Here is a 22,509-nt window from a genome sequence, read left to right on the forward strand (position 1 = left end):
GTGAGTTTCTTTCCTAAGTTGGATGAGCCGTGCGACATGAATTAACACAGCTGTGCCAGGTGAAGGTATCAGAGCTGCCCATTGTTGTCGAGATCCTTCTTTAGGTCCAGTTTACTGGTTATTTGCAATGTTTCCGGAGGACGTGAGGTGTAGAAGTCAGTATATCTGGCTGGGGCGTGGTGCAGCAGTAAAGTGTGTGATTGGCATGAGCAGGGCCCTGAGTTTAATCCCCAGCGCCTCCTCCCTCAAGCCAGTGAAATTTGGTTTGGTTTCTAATGGTAGAACTCTTGAAAAATCTGCCAAGAAAAATATACAGTGTAAAACTTTGTGCCAACCAGGTGTGGTGGCACAGGCCTGTAATTCTAGCTCTTGGGAGACTGAGGGAAGAGAACCACTGTGAATTCGAGGCCAACTGGATACAAAGTGAGATCTTATCTCCAAAAATAAAGTTAAATAAAATAAACCTTTGTACAAACAAGGGTTTGAGGAAAAAGGGAAATTTTCTGATTGACTGGAAGGTATACTATCGCTTTCCATCCTCTCTTTTATTCTGGGCTCTCAAAATGTACTAGTAAACTTTTGCCCATTAGAAAATATAACACACTGACAAAAACACAATTTCCTCTAGTGATTCAAGATCTTTCAGTGATTTGAAGACATTATGTTGAATATTATTGATAATGTGGACACTGGGGTAAGGGAGGTTTGTTTCAAAGGTTATTGTTTCCATGGAAAATTCAAAAAAAGTTGAATTGTAAAGTATCTTTCTGGTGTAATCATTTTCCTTGGCATTAGCTTATCTCTTCTGAAAGTGGATAATGGAGATGTTTCATTTAGAAGTGCAGAGGATAATGATGCCTTTTAGGCTCCAATACAACGTTTCTTTGCACCACAGCCAAGGTCTTGCCTAGAGAAATTAGGAGGTAGAAGGGCACTGACCTCCCATTAAAACAAAAAAAAGTAGCAAAAGCAAGCACCAGTTATATAATTTTACTGTGTAAAATACCACAATAGCAGGAAATATGCCATGCTGTATGTTTATAGATTTCCCTATGCCTATATATTAAAAGGGATGCCTTTTATTGTACGTGCTCCTTTTAGTGGTGACGGAACCCAGGCTCTTTATACTGGGCTACATCCCCAGCCCTTTGTTGAGAGTATTTCCCTAAATTGCCACAGCAATATCCTCCTGCCTCAGCCTCCAGAAACACTGCAATGTGTTACCGTGCCCAGTTGGGGGCGCCCTTTTTGTGTCCTTCCCTTTTCTTTCACTGTTTTTGAGCATGGAAAGATCTGGGCCAGGCATGCTGCTTACACATTGCTCTGTGCTGCTCCTGGACACCTGTGAGGTGAGCTGGTCTCCCGCTTCACAGCTGAGAAGCAGCCAAGCCCCAGCTCACGCTGCCAGGCTGGAACCCAGGGAAGTCAGTGCCGGGAGCCCAGGCCCTTGCCACTCGCGCGGTTCAGTCGAGGCTCTCTCTCGCCTGAGGCCTGGCCACTGCTGTTCCACTCAATTGTATCTTATCTGATTCCTCTGGTCGCAGGAGACTGAAGACGCACCTGCAGCATCTCCGGTGGCGAGGGGCGAAAGGCCCCAGCCGCGAGTACAAGGACAAGTGCTGTGCGCGCTGCCAGCGGGCGCTGGGGCTGCTGCTGAACCGGGGCGCCGTGTGCCAGGGCTGCAGCCACCGCGTGTGCTCCGAGTGCCGCGTGTTCCTGCGCAGGACCCGCGCCTGGAGGTGCACCATGTGCTTCGAGGACAGGTGAGCATGGCTGGGCTTGGGGTTCCTCCTCTGAGCCAGGGGCCGAGAGGGTGCCAGAGAGACCCTGGAGAGAGAGAGCATTGGCTCCTCACTGCAACCTGCAGACGCCTCCAGGGTGAGCCTCCTGCCTCAGCCTCCCAGGCTGCTGGGATTACAGCTGAGCACCACCACACCTGGCCAGTAGAGGGCTTTTGGAACATGATCTTTCTAAAGGAGGCAAGCTGGCCTCTATTTCGCAGTCAGATGAAGAAATGGATCTGCTTTCCATTGCTAGTACGCTAAATTTACCTTTATTTTAATCTTTTGATGGTGAGTTTTTAAAGATCTTCACACACAAAATCAGTACTTTTGAGTTATTTTGAAAAAAATAAAGATAACATATCAGATTTGGATTTCATTGTTTAAAGCAAAAACAAGCTGGTTGTGGCTTCCTTGAAAACACAGGAGGGGTGTTTCTGTTGGTCAGGGAGATGGCGTGCACAAGGATGTCACAGAACTTATGAGAAAAGATGACGGTGAGGCAGGCGTGAACCTCGGCAGGAATCAGATGCTGAGATCTGGAAGCAGCTTCTCAATGGTGCTGCAGGTGTGCAGGCAGCCAGGGATGTCGTGAGCAGTGTTTGTGCAGCATGGGTCTGGTGGCTCTGACCCAGGAGGGCTCCTAGCCACTAATCTACCTAATATCCTGTTCCTTCGCAAGGCTTCTTCACTGTGGAACTGTGTGCCTCCCTTTCTGTAGCTGCGGGCCTCACTGTGCTGGCTTGTGTCAGCTGCTCTGGTTCTGCAGTTTGCTGGGATTGATGTCTTTCAGGTGTTTCTCAGCTTGAGCATGAAAACCAAAGCAAGACTGTGAGCTGCCTGAGCCACACAGGTATTGAGGCTGGCCCGGGCTCTTGGGAGAGCAGATAAAGATTCCGAAGCAACTCTAGGTCAGCCACATACACTGGAAGTCTGCTGAACAACCTTTCCTGATAAGGTGTTGAATTCTGTGGCAGTTTGTCTTCTAATAGTTAACTGTAAACTAAAAATCAGAACAGGAGGACATGAGTTGGGCAATCTCCCAAAAAGCTGACCGTGTTGAAACCTCCACACTCTGGGGCATTGTAACTTGATCCTCAAAGTACATAACATGTTATTTCTAGAACCACAGCTTCCTTATTCTGAAATAAGGATGTTTTTCAGAATACCTAAGATAATTGCGTTAACCTAACTGAATTAACAGAGAAAGTTGTGTAGGGAGAGAGCTGAGAATAGTATATGCTTTCTCTCCTCACCCTTTCTTCCCAGCCCTTGGCCTCTGTGGGCCACTGTCCTACTTCAGGACCCACGTAAAGATGAGGCCTCATAAAATCTAGACAATCCTCACTGTCTCACACACAGACCCAGGAAAGGGTTTTTAACTTGCTTTTTTCCTCCTGGTTCTCCCTCAGCTGGAGGCATCCCCTCCCTCAGGGGAATGGACAGCTAAATCTAAGACAAGCAGACCGTGGGGTAGAGATTAAAAACACAAACAGATTGTCTTGCAGATTTCTAAGGTCTGAGGAATGTGGCAGCTTGGGTTAGTATGTGGAAGGCCCAGCAATGGTTCACCAGGAGGCTTCTGCCTTTAGCGAAAGCTCTCCTTAGAGAACTACTCAATCAGTTAAGGGCCCAGGGCCTTAGGAGAGGAAGACCAGGAGGTGGAATTGATTCAAAGTGACAGCCAGCCCTTCTGTAGTTGGAATTTTTAAAATTTTAAATCTTCAAACATTACTAAGGAGGTAATTACTGCTGTCATCCTCATTTTACAGACAAGAAGTGGAGGCCGAGATGTACAATAGTGGAGGAGACCTAGTCTTAGCCCAGGCCCCCACTTAATCCCCACCCTGGCCTGCCTACTGGGGAATTTCCCACAGAGGGGAGAGACCTAACAGTCATTCAAAAGCATCTTTGTCCCAGGGAGCGGGAACTGGAGGGTGACCACAAGCTCTTTGCTCCTTGAAGGCCATCCCAGACATGTGTTGTCATCTTGCAGGTGGACTCAGGAGGCAGCGAGAACATGGTTGCAGTGACTGTAGAGAGCTGGGTGAGGAGGCGGAGGCAGTCGTGATGGGGAGTGTGAGAGGTGCTTCCAAAAAGCAGACAGATCTTGACTCAGGGCACAAGAGAGAGGGAAGAGTGAAAAATTATTAGGCCTGGCTATACAGATAGCTTTGCAAGTGGAACTGGATTGTAGGGTATCAGAAAACCCAAGGGTAGAGAGAAGCAATAGGAAAAACTCGGTAGAGAGACCAGGTGGAAAAGATTTGGAGGAAGAAAGCTGGTTGAGAGTTGCCTTCTGCAACAGCTGTGGTCTTCACCAGAGGCCAATAGAAAAGGGTGATTTCAACGAGGAGGGGTGGCTTCCAATCAGAATAGCTGCTTGGGAAAAAGAAGGACGAGGGAGAGATTACTGTAACTTATCCATGCCTTTTGACTGCTGTTTCCCTCTTGAAATTGCTGACAGTTTCTGTGGTGAAATGGCTCATGGTAAATAACAGCTATGTTCAGATATCAAGGAGATAGGGGGCTGGGGATTTAGCTCAGCGGCATAAGTGCCTGCCTTGCAAGCAGGCAGTCGTGAGTTCGATCCCCAGTACTGATAAAAAGGAAAAAGACAAAAAAAAAAAAAAAAAAAAAGATATCAAGGAGATATCTTTATGTTGGGTGTTGTAGTCTCATTAAGGAAACTGAGCTCCATTTGCACTGATTTCCCCCCCATTCACATGATATACCATGCAGTGTCATGAAATTCCACAAGAAACCTGTTCATGTGTTTAAAGTAGATTGCTGCGGAGTTACGCTTGTCTGTGACTGTCTTCCTTTGAATATTGGTCTTTTCCCCTCTTGCTTTGAAATTGACTGTGACCATTTACTCTTTTTTGTTGTTGTTGTTCTTTTTCCTTTTTATTGGTACTGGGGATCGAACTCACGACTGCCTGCTTGCAAGGCAGGTGCTTATGCCGCTGAGCTAAATCCCCAGCCCTTTGATCATTTACTCTTCAGATGTTTGTGGGTACGCTCCCTCTGTTTCATTAGGAATGTTTTTGTTGGTGGATTTTGCCATTTAATTGTGGAACCTAGGGACTTACATACACTAGGCAAGTGCCTCGCAGTGAGCTAAACCCCAGCCCCAGACTTTTTGTTTTTCACCAGAGACACTGTTGGTAGTGAGGATGGTTTGGACTGAATAGGTTCAAAATTTGTTGCTTGAGGAATTCTGTAAGTTGGCAAATATTTTAACAAACTGTGCAGCAGAACTTAGTAAACTAATTAGAATAGAGATGTTTAGACTGTTTCACATCGCAGCAGGTGTTACTGTTGATTTCAGGGTGCAGTGTTCTCTTGGATTGCTCAACTGGCTCTGCATTGCATCTGATGCCAACGGAGAGAGGCCAAGTGTGTTCAGTTGAAAATTGACCCAGACCTCGGCATTTTATTATCACAGTTTATTCTCAGTTCTCAGATTGAATCTTGAATTATTCCTGCAAAAGAGCAATGACTAACGTAAGATTTTGGAGTTGATTAAAAGAGATTTTATTTGGCTCAAATATTTTTAGATGAGGATTTCGGGGTAAGTATATTGTTACCAAATGACCCATTATATTTTCAATATTTCATAAGGTAATTTTTAGTGAAAAACAAAGGTGTCAACAAAGGTTTTGTAACAATTAGGTTATCTGTTTTAAATAAAACTTCCTAGAGTTTATAAAATGTAATCCAAAAACTTTCAGACTATACCCAGTATTTTCAGTTCTATCTTTTGAGAAGACACCGAATCACCATTTTAAACCCACAAATGTAGTAATGAATGTGTGAGAATGAACGGTTCACATTTCTTGTAGATTTCCTCTGTTCAAGTGAGCAAAAGGTCAAACTCTCTAAAAGGTAGGAAAGGTGTTGAGTGTCAGATGTGGTGTTAGAGATTTTCCCAAGCAGTGGTGCTAAGGTTAAAATGAGATTCCTGAAATGAATCTCATCAAGGAAAAGCCTTTTCTTTGATAGACAGTTTGAATTAGCAATGTATCTATTTTAATACTTCAGTAGAGCTTGGCTGTTTCATATAGAGTACATACGGTATTTTCTATAGAAAATGGAATAGATGGTAATTATATATAAGATATAACATTCGTCTTTTCTATATAGCAAGTGGAATCAAAGATTATACATATTTAAAATCTTATGACATCAAAACAAATTTATAGAGCTCTTTTGGGGAAAAAGCTTATTTTGTGCTTTTTAATAAGCATGATTTTTATACTACTATGTGTTCTTGCTGAAAGTTAGATTTATTAAGAGGTCAGCATTTAATTAAAGCTTTTTGAGAATTAGTAAACTATCTTTCTTTCTTTCTTTCTTTCTTTCTTTCTTTCTTTCTTTCTTTCTTTCTTTCTTTCTCTTTTTGAGACAAAGTGTCACTGTGTAGCCCAAATTGGCTTCAAACTTGTAGTGATCCTCCTGCCTCAGCCTCCCTTAATACTGGGTTTAAAGGCACGTACCACCATGAGTTTTTGTTTTCTAAATTGTTCACACTCTGAATTGTCTCTGATTTAGTAAACCCAGGCCTGTGGCCCTCCAAGGGAGGTCAGCCTGAAGACCCACTTCTTCTGGGCTGATTCGTTGCATGGTAGCCAAGAGACTCTTTGGCTAGCACTCAGGACCATTGTGGGCTAGCATTAAGGCAGACGGGGGACATTGGACAGGCTGGTTTTTCTTTGAAGCGACACTTTCATAACAATTTCTACAACAATATACCCATTTCCATAGGCTATTGATCCCATACCAAATATGTCGTGTGTGATTTATTGATTTGATTGATTTCAGATGATTCCACTACGCTACAGCATTACTGCAGATATTTCAAGTCACATTAATTGGCCCCTTTTGTGTTGGAAAAAAAAAAGCTGCCCACAGGTTTCTGCCCACTGAGAAAGATCAGTTATCCTCTTCTGTAATCACTCCACTTTTTGGGATGCTTGGATAATGATGGGACTAGATTTTGGAATATCTTTCTCAGATTCAAATTTATACTTAATGCTTTTTAGGAGCTAACAAAGTGTTCCCTTGGAAGGAGAGGACGTGGCTGTGCCCAGTTCTGCTGCCCGGTCCTTTACCCACATGAGCAGTGCTTTTGTAACTATGCCTATGAAGTCAACTGATAAGAAACCAGTGGTTCCTTTTCCTTTTTAAAATTGTAAAAAAAATTATAAGGAAGGACAGAAACTGTTGACTTGGAGTTCCCAAAGCCTGTCTTATTGTTCCCTTTCTATCATGATTACTTTGTTCAATTTCTCTATCATCGTTACTTTGTTCAATTTCAAAACTTTTCAGATTCTATAAGAACTGTGGTAAGCGTGTTACTTTTATGCTTGGGAAAAGGACAAGATGTATGTAACAACATAGTCTCAGACCTGATAAAGGCATGTGAATCGATTTTAAATTTTATTTAGGAACCACAAGTATTTAAAATTTGGGCCTTATAATAAATGCTGGCCCTAAAACCAAGCCCCTTGAAAAATCTAACTGAATAAAATGAAAATATTACTTGGTAGCCGCTTAGTAACACAGCTGCTACAGTGTTACCACCCAGCAGTCCTCATGGCAGGCAGGGACATTCCCAACAACCAGTGTCTAGCAACAGATAGAAAACCCAAATACAGTGCACACATATAATGGAAGATTCAGATGTAAGAAAAAAGATGAAATTCTGGTCCGTGCTACAACATGGATGAACCACAAGGACTGTGAAATAAGCCAGTCACTGAAAGGCACATATTGTATTATTCTAACTAGCTGAGGCACCCAGAGCAGGTAATTTCACAGAGAAAGAAAGTAAAATGGTGGTTACCAGGGACCAGGAGAGGCGGCAAAAGGGAGTAATGTTTCAGAGAAATGGGGTTTCAGTTTGGAAACATGAAGTATTTCTGGAGATGGGTGGTGGTGATGGTTGTACCACAGTCTGAATGCATGCAATGCCATGGATATGAATAGATGGGCTGATTCTCCATCACCGATTCCATTACTCATGCAGAATGCAGCTCAGAACTGTGCAGCCTCTCTCTCCTTTTAGAATTAGAGGTGAGCATCTCATCTCTTGGTGTGATGGTTCTACACTTGAGGGGCAGAGGACTTTTTAAAAATTTTGTCAAAATATGTATTTTCTGATGAGGCTTCAAAGAAATATATGATTATAAGGTTTTTTTTATGGTTTGGTTTGGTTTTGTACATTGGCATTGAACTCAGGACCTTGCACTTGCTAGGCAGGCACTTACTGCACTGAGCTATTTCCCAGAGTTGAGATTTTTTAAATGTGTAATAAATTTTGTGATTTTTGTACAGTCAAAAATGATGATTCTGAGATTTTTAGCTTGAGAGACTGGGATATGGTTCTGGGAAGAAAGTGAATTCTGTTTTGGACCTGTGGAGTTTACTGTGACTGCACAATAGCTGGATACATTTGGGAACTGGAAAAGGCTGGGGAGGTGGAAGGGAAGGAGGTGGGATTTAGGGTTGGATCTGGAGAGGTGGTCAGCGTGGATGGGCTGGCGGGAAAGTGCTCTCCAGCCATACCGTGGGTTAGGGAGAGATGGAGAGTGAGTGGGAAAGAGGAAAGCAGAGAGGAGGAGGCTTCATTTTGTAACTGAATTTTAGAGCTATAAATGTTAGTAAAAATCTTTTTACCCAGTGAATTAATAGAGGCAGTTGAGTTTGGCCGGGAGATGCCTGGAAACTTTAAAACACAACATGGGAGAGTGGAAAAGGGAACCCATGGCTTTCCTAACCCTAACCCAAGGGACCCTAACCCTCATCTGGGGAAGGAAGGACAGGAATAGAGAGCAGTGGTGTTTGTAAATGGGGAGAGCTGGCGGCTGTGAAGCAAGTAGGAGCTTCCTGACCATTTACTGGCTGTGGATATCTACCACTGGGGTGTGGTTCTGGAGATCATGAGGACACACCAACAGTGCACAAGTGGCCCTTCACAGTGGTTTCATCAGGTATAATTCTCAGTGCCATTTCAGTTTTTTGGGTTTTTTTTTTGGTACTGGGGATCACACTCATGACTGTGTGCTTGCAATGCAGGTGCTGATGCTGCTGAGCTAAATCCCCAGCCCTGATAAATAATTTCTTTCATTTGCCAATCATTTTGAAATATCTAAATTCTTATAGTTATCACTTTTTAGGTTGAATGGTGTCTCCTTCCATAGTTATTTTTGTTTCCTGTTAGTTTTATACTTATATATACCACATGCATACCAAGCCAACTCTACATTTTTAACCAACTCCTTACTGTCCATCTTTTGTGATTACTCCTTTTTCTAATTTGCAAATTCATCATTATATCATTTTTTAATCATCTGAAGTGCCTCCGGAAGAAAAAAAAAAATTTTTTTTTCTCCCAGAAGAACATCTGGATATTATGTTTTCTAAGCACTGCTTAGTTCAGGGTGCTTTTCATTGGTTTTTTTCCCTCAAGAGCAATCACCTCATTGGCTTTGAAAATCCGTGGTTACCATCTTTGAGAAATTCAGTAAATGCATCCTTATTGTCTTTTGAATTTAATATCACAGAGACATCTGAAGATATTTTTATTTATCACCTGTTATACACTAGGACCCCCCCCCCATGGAATCCTTATAATTAGCAGTTTTTAATGTGCATATTGAAATAAGTCTCTCCACACTAGTTTTTATGGGCTATGCAATCTTATTTCAATTAATTATTCAGCACCTTGGGTTTGCTTGTTTTTTTAACCTGGTAACTTTTTGAAAAGTTGGATCTGATTATTGTAATTTTTCTTTTATGCCACTTGCCCTGACTTTTTGTGGTGAATCTGCTGGCCTCACCCTCCCCTGTCAGATTCTCCCTCAGCATTCCGTGTCTTTTCCTTTCTTGTGCTCAGGCTCACTTTGAACTTCAGCTCTGCCCTTTGCAGGTTATTAAAGCAGCTCACTCTGCTCCGCATCGTTAGGTTCTTAAATCTTCCTGTATTGTGTCTCAGGTCTCTTCCCTCTGGCTTGGAATTTCCTCATATCTTTCTAGTTCTCCAGAGGCGGCTCTGCCATGCTTTTAAAGACTGAGTGCTTCTGGAAAGTTCCCCCAGGCTCCCTCAGTGGTGTACTCAGCAGCCATTTCCCTGGTCTGGCTAGCTCAGCTGTGTTTATCCTGCCCGTGGCCTTTGCCTGATGCTCAAGCTGTGCCCTCAGACCTTCAGGATGAGGCTGTGCCAAGTGAGAGCAAATGCTTCTCCTCTCTGGCCTTCTTATGGCCCCAGGGGTAGGGTAAATCCACCTTCGATCTGCTGGGGGAAGGTAGGTGGTTCATGGCTTCTAGCCCCGCATTTATGGTTGAAACTTTAAACACAGACAGCTCTGTCAGGCCACAGTAGAATCTCTCTGGCTTCACGGAGTAGTTAGATGCACCAAACCAGGAGTCACTGTTTCAATCTTGTGACCAACCAACCACAGACAGCCCAGTGCCCGTTTTTAGCCTTTTGTCGTTTTAGTATCTGAAAATGGGCAATAGGTTCACTAGCATTTCCACCCCTTCCTGCCACCCAACCCTGCCTCCCACGTCGATCCTGCTCAGTGTGTGAGTGTGTGGTCCCGCCCTGCCCATTTCAGGGGTGCAGCACATGCTCAGTTTCAATGCACAAAGCTGTGGGCTCTGCTTGTTTATCCCCATCCCACTCCTTCATCTTCAGTGCTAGCAGAAGTGGGAATGTTCATTCCTGCATGAACTCACTTGTCTTTATCATCAGCCCTTGGGCTGTGACTGTGGCAACAGGATCCCTGCCTTCTATGGCTGAGAAAGGGACAGTTATTAATGCTCTGCCAAAGGTGGTGTAGCAACTTGATAAAATCTTTTATCTTCATCTTATTGTTTCATTCCTGTCATAGTTGCCTAAGATTTAATCACAATGATCAGTCTTCTTTTTTGTAAAAATATTGCAATCATATTATCTGAGCTTGTAGGAAAAAACCTACCATTTGACTTTGTATCTATAAATTTTCCTAGATGCAAGCCACTTTGAAATTCAACAGTTTTCATCTGCCTGCCCGTCCAGGCAGAGAATTACCAAGCAATTGGATAAACTAACACAAAGAAGTTAGGTTGCTCTATTTTACAATATTCACCTTCTTTATTTGGGGTTTTTGCAGCTCGTGTGTCTGATGAGCCACCAGGGCCCTCTTGAAGACACTCTTGAGGCTTCCTTGTCTTCATGGCACTAGTCAGAAAGCAGATCTGCTGGGTGTGCTTTTTCAGGCTTTCAAAGATTACCGAGTATGAACCAGTTTCTCAGCTCTTATCACCTGAATGGTGAAAATACCTTAAGTGACTCTGGGGACGTGATAATTCACTTATCTTGGAGCATAAAGTGTAGCTGCAATAGCTTAACCACCTGCAGATGCAAATAAATTGAGTGCAAAATGTAAATGCATCTCAACATCCTGTTTGGCTTAGAATGAGGTCAAAATATTGTTAGGGTTCTTCATTTACTTTATTGAATATTTGTATGTGAGAATTTGCAAAGTGCTATTCAATAATGCCTTTTCTTTTGCTAATGAGATGGCAGTATTAGCAGAGCTGAAGATGTGATCATTGATGCCGAAGGCATCAGGATCTTCTACAGCGCTGTCTGTGCATGGGGTGGGGTGGGGGCCTCAGATGGATTTGTAATTCCAGTGATCCTTCTGCAAGGGGCTGCCTTAGCGGGTAGGTCAGGGACAGGGCAGGTCTCCTGACTCCCCATCTTCTGCTCTCACACTTTTGCTTTTTGAGGTACATTTATAAGTTGACTGAGAAAGTTTTAGGGAAGCAAGTCACGGTTTGAGAAACTTAAAAGCTTTCATCTACTGCTGAGCTTATCAAGTGCTCCGAGGAACTTTCAAACCTGATTGTGATCTAATCATCTAGGAAGAAGTGCTAGATGCTTCCTTTGGTTACTGTGAGTCATGCTATCCCGTGTTGACTCTATGGAGGGCAGACACTGCAGAATCTGTTTGCTTCTGTTGGCAACAGTAAGACAAACAGTCCTCTTTTTAAAGCCTGAGATTTGATGTAATCTGGGAGTTGTTATAAAAGGTGTCTTGGAATAATTGGCTTATGTAACAGCTGATTATACACAAAGAGGAGAGAGACCTAGCTCAAATGTAGCATTTGAAGGAAACTGCCTCTAGTGCAAAAAGCAGTGGTCTGCATGTGGTTTGGGATACTTGTATTTTCATGCTCCCATTCTTTAGTCACAGATAAACTCAACAGACCCTTGTCTGTACCCAAATCTGTGTGCCAAATTAGTCCCTGTTCGAACTTCACAAAGACTCAGCTGAGTTGAGATGATCAGGTGATTAATTAGATAATTGCCACTCGTGACTGGTGCTTTTATTTATTTGCTTCTGAAATCAGTGGGAGCTTCTTTCACTTGTAGGTGTTTGCAGTGGTGGTTGCTTGGGTGTGCCCCTTCACCCCTTTTCCTGTACTGCCATCTTTCACACTTGTGCATCTGTGTGTGTGTTTATTTGTCATTGTGGGCCTGTTTCTGGGCCTGAATTGAATACAGAAGGGGCTCAGATAGGAGGGGATTGGTCACGTGGGTAATGGGCCGGAGAGTGAGAGGGTCCACTGGCTAGCGTGGGTTCTTGCTTTTACTAATGATGGAAATTAAAACTAAACCCTGAATCTTCAGGAAAAAAGTTTTAGTTGAAAATCAAGAGAAGATGGTAAGTGACTTTAACTGGAGGAGCTGACAAGTGTCAAGCTGGTCCTTAACAAAGGAGGTAAGAGCAAATAGATAAAGGATTGGAGCTTGAGTAATTGGAGGGGCACACTCTGGTGGAGGGAGTAGAAGGTCCCCCCATCAGGAAAGCAGAACTTCAGCTTTTAAGGATTAGCCAAAGTGGCCAGCGTCTGGTGAATCATTATCTCCGTCCTGGCTCCTGGCTCAGGTTGAATCTTGTGTTATGTGTGGCAATTCTGTTCCCAGGGAAGAATCCTCATGACTTGAGGGACAATTTCAGTCATCTGAGGCTCTGCTGGAGTCCAAAGTGACCTTAGATTTAGGGGACTGGAAATTCTGGGAGTCACCTGAATGTCTTTGTAAATCTTGTGTCTTGGTATCCATGGTCTTAAAGGGAATTAAATAAATTAAGTAAATTTAATAAATTTAATAAACCTTGTTTTGTCAACTTTTAGACTGACATTCCCTAAATTGCTAGCGTGCCTATATTGAGAAGGCTTTGACCCAGAGTTTTACAAAATGAAGATCAAGCTTTGTTCTACGCTTAGTTATCTATTGGGTATTTGTAGGCACAAATGAAATCATAGTTCTTAGCAAAAACCACTTTTTAAGTCCCTATCTTGGGAGAAAACATAAATCATCTTTTAACGAATAACTGGTTAAGGGGCCAGGAGTTAGTCTGTCCTTTGTCACTATGGTGGTTTCTGACTGTGTCAGTTTATGTCATGTAGATTAGTTCAAATGTGTATCTGGCACCAGAAAAAAATTTGAGGACATAATGGAGACTTGTCAACTAAAGGCCTTCTATTCTTTTTTTCCTTTTCTTTTCTTTTTCTTCTTCTTTTTTTTTTTTTTTTTTTTTGGTACTGGGAATTGAACTCAAGATCTTGCACTTGCTGGGCAGGTGCTTATATCACTGAGCTATATCCCCAGCCCTAATGTCTTCTTTTTCTGGTCTACGTCTCTCCTGTTAGATCTGTCTGTTATTTGGTGTGCTGTAGGCATGGCACCTCAAAAGAGAGGGACTTTACTATTTACTGTATTAATCTCTAACCCTTCCTACTTTGCTGCTGGGCATTAAACTCAGGGTCTCTTTCCTGCTAAGAGTGAGTTTTACCACCAGCCTCATCCTTCCCTGATTTTTAATGTTCTCTTTGCCTTTAAGTGCTGGGGAAAGTCCTGAGGCCTGATTACCTTAATGTGTTTAGTAGATTAAATATTCAAGTTTCTGACTTTAAGGATACAATATTTTTGTTTTCATTTTTGATACAGGGTCTTGCTATGTAGTTCAGGTAGCCCTGAACTCCCTGTGTAGCCCAGGCTGACCTTGAATTGACTCTCTTGCCTCAACCCTCTGAGTGCTAGGATTACAGGCATGTACCTCACTGGATACAGTCTTTTACATCTACCTCTAGGGTCATACCATAATTACTTTATGTATTTCTGGCTCAGAATAGTAGTACTGATTATCAAAATTCTGGCATAAAATTCTTAAATGTTCTATGTACCATATGTCTCTTTGTTTTGGTAACTACACATTGGTAATAATCATTCATGTACTCATCAGAGAATAATTGTTTCTAACCAAATGAAGACGAGAAAGTGGTAGGTATCTGAAAATTACTGTTACTCCAAAGAAAAAGATAGGATTTTTTAAAAAGATGGATTGGCATGTTTGTGATTTTATTTACATTAATGGCATTCTCAAGCATTAACTTACAGTCTACTTGAATTCATGTAGAGCCTAAAAACCTAATGGAAAACTTATTTCAGTAAATGGCTTGTAGAAGAGAACTTGCCACAAATTGAAATTTATTTTTTTTCCTTAAACTTGCATAGCCAAGAATTGACACGTTTTGTTGCACATTCATCTTTACTCTTTTGCCATACAAGAGATCAAACCCAAGGCCTAGTGCATGCTAAGCACACAGGCTAGCACAGAGCTACATTTGCAGCCCATGTGGCATAGTATTACACTAAGGGTGTAAACTGTTTATTACACCTCTATATTTACTCTTTTACATCTTAAAAAGAAATTAACAATTCCATCACTTTTGAGATTTCTTGAATGAAATAAAGTTTCTCTAAAAATTTGCAAATGGTCAGAATAAAACATACTTTGGAACTTCAGTTTCAAGAAGTTAGCATGTGAGGTACTCTGTTGTGCATGTGAAATGCTAGGAGGTGCCATCCTGGGCCCTGACAGAGGTCATTTCCTCAGGCCTCAAGGGTTCACTTGGTCTCTGGTTCCAGACCTCCATTAAGGCACGTGGTCCCATATTCCCGGAGGAGGTTATCTACTCTGATAGCTTTTGGTAAATTTCCCAGTAAATGTAAACCAACATTATCTTGAAGATGAACTTTCTCTTGGTCAAATGAAGAGCACTGAAGTTTTTCTGGAGTGTATCTTTCATACCTTTGCTTCCACCATTAACATGGTAAATGGATAATTTTTTTGGATTTTTTCTTTTTATCGGTACCGGGGATTGAATTCACGACTGCCTGCTTGCAAGGCAGGTGCTTATGCCGCTGAGCTAAATCCCCAGCCCCTAAATGGATAATTTTAATGGCAGATTTATTTTGCTTTTTGTATTTTTTCAAAAAATACTAAGTACTTGGTATATATTGGGCACAAGTATATGTATCTCCCATGTGTATTTCACATGTTGGGTAAAACAGAACAGGACAGTGTTGTTGCAAACCAGTCAAGTCATTCAACCTCTAAAAGAAATCTATAAAGTGACATATTTTGTCTCTCATAAAATTAATATTTGTGATATAATCTCTCTACTTCTTATTAGCCCAAAATAGCACTATTCATGTCTACTGTCTGAGGCTTCCTTTCTGCTTGCTTTTCAGAAATGTGAAAACAAAAACTGGAGAATGGTTCTTTGAGGAACGAGCCAAGAAATTTCCAACTGAAGGTAAAAAGTCTTGGAATGTTCATTCAACTAAACTCACTCATTCCTAGCTTTAAAATATTTGGTGATAAGACTTTAATTATGAAAAAACTATGGGTTTAGAATTGTCAAAAGACAAAATAACAATAATTTTCTTATGGATCTAACAACTTTTTAACAGCTCACAAGTCAGGCAGCCTTCACTACAAAACAAAATGAGAGCTTGTGATAGAAGCTCAGTGGGGTTTATTAGATGGGGACAGGAGACAGAACACTAAGCTGATTGGCTAATAGCTTATTTCAAGTTACTATTTTGTAAGGATTAAAGCAAATGTCCTTTGTATATGGATTCATGTAGACGGGAATCTTTTGTTTTGGGGTAAAATGGTTTATTTGGGGATTTGCAGATAGGTATCTGCTTCTTTAGAGTTTCAGTTTGATTATGTGGTGCTTAGCATACATAAGTGACTCCATTTTATTTTGGTCTGGTCTGTTAGGGTCTACTACAGGAACAACAGCCTCCGTGATTCCTTTTTAATAGTATACAGGCCCCGGTGTCGGGTCCTCCTATTTTTCTTACTTGAGCTTAGCTCCTTCTGTTCCTTAGCTCACACCATTCTTTCTTCTGTCTTTTCCCTTTCCACTTTCGTTTCCACCTTTGAGCTGACCACCGAAGGCTTCTGCTCCATGAAATTTCCCTGATCTCTTGCTTCTAGGAGTGATCCGTTTTCTCTAGAACACCAGCAGCTTCCCAGTTGAACATTTCTCCCTTAATTATTGCAAAGTGCCTTTTATTACAGAATTATCCACATGCTTCTATTTCATTCCATAAGCAGAAAGTGCTTTTAAAAAGCTCATTGCCTCATAGCATCAATCTCAATACTTTGTTCTTGATCTTCAGCAAAATAATTAAACCTGAAGACCACAGGGAATGAATAGTACTAAAAGAGAGCAGATACGGATGGCTCCATGGTGAGCACATGATGACTATGAGTGGGAGTGTGCTTTTGATCTGGATACCGTGAAGGTTCTATAATGAAGTACTTGCAGAGTATGATGTGACTGTGTAATCAGTAGCTAAAACAAAACCATGCAGGGAATCAGTAGTGCTTTGGTCATAGAACTGAGCATGATCAAGAGCCAAACAAAGGTGGACACATATGTCATCACAATCCACTCTTCCGTGACCATGATGGTAGGGCCTTAGACCAACCTAGAGAGTATAGAGTAACTTGAAACACATTTTCTAGGAAAAATGAGTCTGAGATAGAGAAATAAGCCATCTCCAGATCTGTTGGCAGCAAAAAAAGTCATTCATCTGAGCACTGATACTCAGCTTTTATAAATGGCTCTGGTGCCTGAGGTACAAGTTCAGGAAGTATTAAATTCTCTCCTAGATTGTATTCTTCACCCTCCTTACACAAGAAAAAAATGATGCTCCTGCAGAGTTCACTGGAGATCTGAAGGAAGAGAAAATGGTCAGACAACAGAAGGGGCAATTATGTCCACCTTCATCAAAGCCAGTGTTTTATCCCTCCCCTACTCTAAGTAGCTTTGTTAGGTGCTTTCCTAATCCTGTGCCCTACATTTTGATACCCAGGCCATGTGTGCATGTTAATATGCTGAAGCCTTCTGGACAGCCACACACTACTCATTGTGTAGCTAAAATGTGTTTGTCCCCTGAATACTAATTTCTGCCTTAAAAATTGCCCTCCCCACTAACTTTTAGAATGTGTAATTGAGGCAAATTATTATTACAATTATATATAATTATCGATTTGTTTCATTTTTCCAAACTATTTTCTTTGTTGGGGATCTAGAGCCCTTATCAAGTGGGAGATATATTCTCGTATTCTCTGAGTCTCTGTGTCTCTCTGACCCCCCTCCGTTTCTGTCCTCTTCTCCCTCCCCTTCTCCCCTCCCCCTTTCCCACATTTCTAGTTCAGAAATAAGACTGTAGTTACTAAAATTTGTAACTTCTCAATACCAAGACATCTTGAAAATGTTTTAGACATTATCACATCATTATGTCAGATACATGAATTGATGTTCAGTCCCAGACACACATACGCACATGGGCATGAATGTGTGCCTGTGTGTGTGTGCCCACATGGTGTGTGTGTGTGTGTGAGATTGGGTGTGGGTGAGTTTGTGCATACATGTGTATATACACCGTTATCTTTTTAGCACCTCTTCCTCTTCCTCTTCTGATGGAGTGGGAGATGTAGGTTACCATGGTGACTTGCTGAGCTAAAAGGGGGAGGTGGAAAGAGATAAAACTGACTTTCTAGGGTTCCTTTCTTGCCTGGCAACTTTCTACAAGAAATAAAACATCAATTAGGAAAGAAGCCAGGCATGGTGGTGAATGGCTATAATCCCATCACTCTGGGAGACTGAGGCAGGAGGATTGCAAGTTCAAGCCCAGCAATTGATCAAGTAGCTGTTTAAAAATAAAATAAAAAGGCCTGGGGATGTGACTCAGTGTGAAGGTCCCAGGTTCAATTCCCAGGACTGCTAATAATCATAGTGAAGAAGAAAAGAAAGAAAAACTTAAAGATTGTCAATTGAAGCACAAATTATATTTTTTGTTATTTCTGCCAACTTATAAAACAAACACCACTAAACAGAAAAACCCCAAATTTGTTCTCTCCTGCTTCCTCAAATGCTGTGATGTTACATGTTCTTTCTGGCCTATTTCAGTGGTGTGGGGTTCAAGAGGCACAGAGAGGTGCAGAAAACTGCCAGGCAGGGCAACACAAGTAGTTTTTTGAGGCAGACCTGCTGGAGATGGAGTTTGCAGCAGGCAGCTCAGGAAAGGAAACGAGGCTCATCTGCTGAAGGCTTGCGAGGCTCACATGGGTTGGCAGGGATCCACCTTCCTCCTTCCTGTCTGTGCTGCTAAAGAAGAACCTGGAACAACAATGGGCAGGTGCAATTAAATCTGTGCGCTGTGACAGTTACGGTCTAGTTAGGAAAATAGAAACCATGTGGCAATTAAACAGTGAGCGCTGAATTCAGGGGTTAATTAAGCAGATACTGTTGGGGGGCTGAAAGAGCAAACAGGAGCAGTGAGGGGTCACAGAGAAGGTAACGGCAGAAGCAGACATCTGCTGGTCTGCAGAGAAGAGCTTGCTCTTCTCTTTCAAAAGAAGGTTTTTATTTTCTGATGCTAGAAGTAATTGCACTCTGCAGGATATCTGCATGGCTCTTTGTAGGACCTGTGTTATGTGTATGGGACACAGAACCAAATACAAAAGGCCATACAAATTCCCATCTTTTTCCTAGGTAATCATGGGCATGTCTGTAGACTCATCAATTTGTGAATGTATTTATGATCAGCTTCTATGCAATTTTGTTTTTCTGGTGCTAAGACTGAACTGAAAGCCCTGTGTGTAAGCATGTTCTCTACTGCTGAACGCCACCCACATCCTATGCATAGTTTTATCTTTCAAAATTCAACTTAGTGTAAACATTTTCCTATGATTACAATTTCTTCCAAAACACACTGATGACTCTATGAAATGTGGATGACTCTATATTCAGTCAGTACAATTTATTTAATGAATCCCTTATTATCAGTTACTATGTCATTTGATTTTTCATAATATAGGTAACTTTGTAATAAACATGTGTGCATTTTGGCAGCTCTTTATTTTTTTTAGGATAGATTCTTACAAGAATGGCCAGTAAAATGTGTGAACATCTGCATGGCTTTTGATATGTTTTGTCACATTTCTGTCCAGAAAGGACACATTCATTTACCTTCTTCCAGCTGAGTACACGAGCTGCCTTCTCTCCTCTCAGCCCTCATTCTGTCTTTGAAGCATGATTTCAAATTATATTTGTGATTTTGTTTTGAACATAAATGTAATATATATTCATTTAAAAAATAGAAAATGGGGCTGAGGATGTAGTTCAAAGAAATTTTAAAAAGCCACAAAGTCAATGTTAACACAACCTCCTTCAGAGAGCAATTGTTAACATTTTGTTGCACTCCTAAAAAAACAGAAATGCCCATGTTGTGGGTATGTATAAGTGTGTATTTTTACATATATATTATACACACATTTTTAAAAAGGTTGAACCATAAAAAATTTTTGTAGGTTTAAAAAATTATCCAATAGAGGCAACTTCATAAGTGTTAAGGCCAGTATATTTATGCAAATGGAATCAAGTTTATAATTTTATCTTGATGTTTCTTTATGTAATAATTTATAAAGATTATTTTCTGTATCTGTGTGATTTCTGATCCTTCATCTAATTCCAACATTAGAAACAATCATCATTTGTTTAGCCAACTTGTGATTGTTTGATGATTAGGGCATTTCCAATTTCTTGTTACTATCTGGAGATTTTATAATGTTAAAGTAATAAATAACACTGCAGTTGACAACCTTGTAGGTAACTCTTTAGCATTTCTCTAAGTATTTCTAAAAAGAGTGGCAGGATGGTGGTTAGGAATATTGCCTTCAGAATGGATATGACTGAATATTTGTGTGAATTACGCTAAAAAGAAACTAAAAAAACTTTGGTAGGTTGATAAAATCATACTGACGGTATGAAATGATGTTCTGTTTTAATTTCAATTCATCTAATTACTAATGAAATGGAACATTTTCCACTTTTTTGAACTTTAATAGATGTTCTTTGTATGTTAACACTATTAGTTCTTGTCAGTGGTGTTAGCTACAGATGTATCTTCCCAGTTTGTAGTGTATTTAAATTTTATGGTTTCTGACATACAGAAGTTTGTTTATAGTCAAATCTGTTTTCTCTTATGTACTTCTCTCCCTCCCTTTCTATCTCTCTTCCTCTCTTTCTCTTTTATGCCTAGGGACCTTTTCTTTGTCCTGCAATCAGTTAAATATTCACAGTTATTTTCTAATTTTTACTTAATTCTTCTCAGTCCTCAGTGTTCCAGGTAGTGATCTGACATAATCTGTCAGGCCCCACTGTTTTAAAACCCAGGGCTATTGATTTGCACAATTTGAGGGTACTGTTCCCGTTCTCTGTGCTGCAAGAAGACCTGATCATAGGCTACTTTGTGATGTTGTCCCCTCCACCTGCCACTCTGAGTGGCTCTGCCCTACCCATAATTTGCATTCATTGAAGATGGGAGCTGTGAATAAGTGATTGGAGGTGAGACAGTTGAGCTAGGTAGAATGATTTGGTAATAAAAGGTGATATCATAAATAATAGCACCCATTACCAAGGCTTAGCCCTGAGGGAATACTTTTTTTTTTTTTAAATCGGTACCAGGGATCGAACTCATGACTGAGTGCTTGCAAGGCAGGCGCTTATGCCGCTGAACTAAATCCCCAGCCCCTGAGGGAATACTTTTGAAAATGTATTCAAAATACTTTCCTTTTTGGCATCTGGAAAAACAGTGCTAAATTTAATGTTCAGTTAAAGTAATTTTAGGAATCATTATACCCTCATCATCCAATTTCCTTTTTATATGCCTTATTTCTCTTTTAATTGTCCTATTTGACATGTGTTGCTTCATAACACTCCCAAATTTTTCCTGAAAGTAGACAAAATGTAAGTCATGATCCAGTGAGGAATAATAGAAATTGCTTGTACTAACCAACCATTAAAAAGAGTTAACAATAGGCAAAAGGCTCTAGTTCTTCATTTTACAGTGAGATGGTACAAAAATACTTTGTCTTTCATTTATTTATTCATTTATTTTTTCTGACTGCAGACTCTTTTTTTCCTTGAAGGCTTTTTATTTTTTCCTCACAGACTTAGCTCTATGGTCTTAAAATAATTCCTTATATGCTGCAGCTGAGGTCCATCTGTGCTGCATCAGGATGATCCAAATATCTGGATTGTCATGAGAGCTTTCAACAAGTCTTTAGGAGCTCTCAAAAGTCTGTTAGGGAACTCCTCCTAGCCATCTTGATATTGTTTTTTTTCACCCCTTCCAACCGCAAGCACATGACAATCTGGGCAGGGTTTTTAATGAGGCTTCTGTGAGTTCTGGCCTAGTGGTAAAGCTGAACATTCCGTCACGTTCAGAGCTCCTGGCTGCACACAGTTCTGCTTCAGTGAAATGTCATAGTGGAATTTGGGGTAGGGACAGAAGAAGGTGTGTTTAACAGGTCTCCAAGGAATTCGTTTATGCACTGTGGGTTTGAGAGAGTCCCTGGTAAAGAAACCGAGTCAGTGAACAATTACGATGGGAGTTTGCTAGATCACTCAGAGCTAGAAAATTGAAGCAGGAATCCATCTTTACTGGTTTGGCACCTGCCGAGCACATAAAGATAGTGCCCTCTTTTGGCTCCTTGCTGTAAATGGACATATTTTGCTTCTGGTGGTGATGGTTTTGCTTTTTGTTTTACAACCATGAGATTTTACTGCTTTGAATCATATTCAAGCTTAAAAGTAGAGAATTTCAATGCTAATTCTAACACCATTTCAAATTTAAAAGAGGTTGGATGGAACATATAAATGATGGACTTTCACTCTACTGTTAATAGTGGAGAAATACAATGTTTTAGGAAAGCTGAGCCTCAACATAGCCTCTGGATGATTCTTTCAATAACCCATAACCAACTAGGGTGCTTCCTGTGTCTGATGACTATAAAGGAAAATAACTTTTATCCTCCCCTTCCAGGTTGAAATATGATTTAGTTCCTGAAGGGGTTTTTCAGTTTCTGAAGTGAGCAGCTTGGCTATTGGCAGTTTGATCATGAGATTCTGAGGACAGAATCAGACTGGAGGTGTAGGCTGGAAGCACTTGACCTCGTGAATGAGGATAAGTAGGTCTCAGTCAATGCATAACTGACATGGTCCAATGCCCTGCTTTTATTTACGTCTGCTTTCACTCGGTGCGCCACGCCTCACAGTTCAACAGTGGACCCTACAGGCTTCATTCTTGAAACTGCATTAGTCACAAGTAGAGTCTGTACTTTATACAAGCTTATTCTCCTAAAAGGGTATCTGTGGAATACAGCAGCAAATCCTCTGGTCCCAGGCTTTTCTTTTTTTGGGAGACTTTTTATTGCTGATTCAGTTTCATTGCTTATTGGGACCTGTGTTTTTTCAAGGCTCTGTTTTGACAGATTATATGTGTCCAGAAATCTGTTTC

General features: G+C 41.0%; 1 protein-coding gene across 6 annotated transcripts in view; it reads left to right on the forward strand.

Moving 5' to 3' along the window:
• Positions 1–22,509, forward strand: part of Sytl3 (synaptotagmin like 3) — a 78,499-nt gene that overhangs the window by 10,879 nt on the left and 45,111 nt on the right. For 3 of the 6 annotated variants that reach the window (XR_010041904.1, XM_063232960.1, XM_023564567.2), the window contains exons 3-4: positions 1,545–1,763; positions 15,376–15,440. Coding sequence is in view for 3 of the 6 variants with exons in the window: in XM_063232960.1 (XP_063089030.1) it covers positions 1,545–1,763; positions 15,376–15,440 (284 nt within the window). In the remaining 3 variants the exon portion in view is untranslated. Of the gene's footprint in view, positions 1–1,544; positions 1,764–4,146; positions 4,272–5,112; positions 5,356–12,246; positions 12,557–15,375; positions 15,441–22,509 lie in introns of those variants that run through there. The other 3 variants (XM_063232961.1, XM_063232962.1, XM_063232963.1) reach the window with 3 other exon arrangements.

This window comes from Cavia porcellus, unplaced genomic scaffold, assembly GCF_034190915.1.
Source record: "Cavia porcellus strain 051 isolate PalLab524CR breed Dunkin Hartley unplaced genomic scaffold, mCavPor4.1 scaffold_22, whole genome shotgun sequence".
Taxonomy (NCBI): Eukaryota; Metazoa; Chordata; class Mammalia; order Rodentia; family Caviidae; genus Cavia; species Cavia porcellus.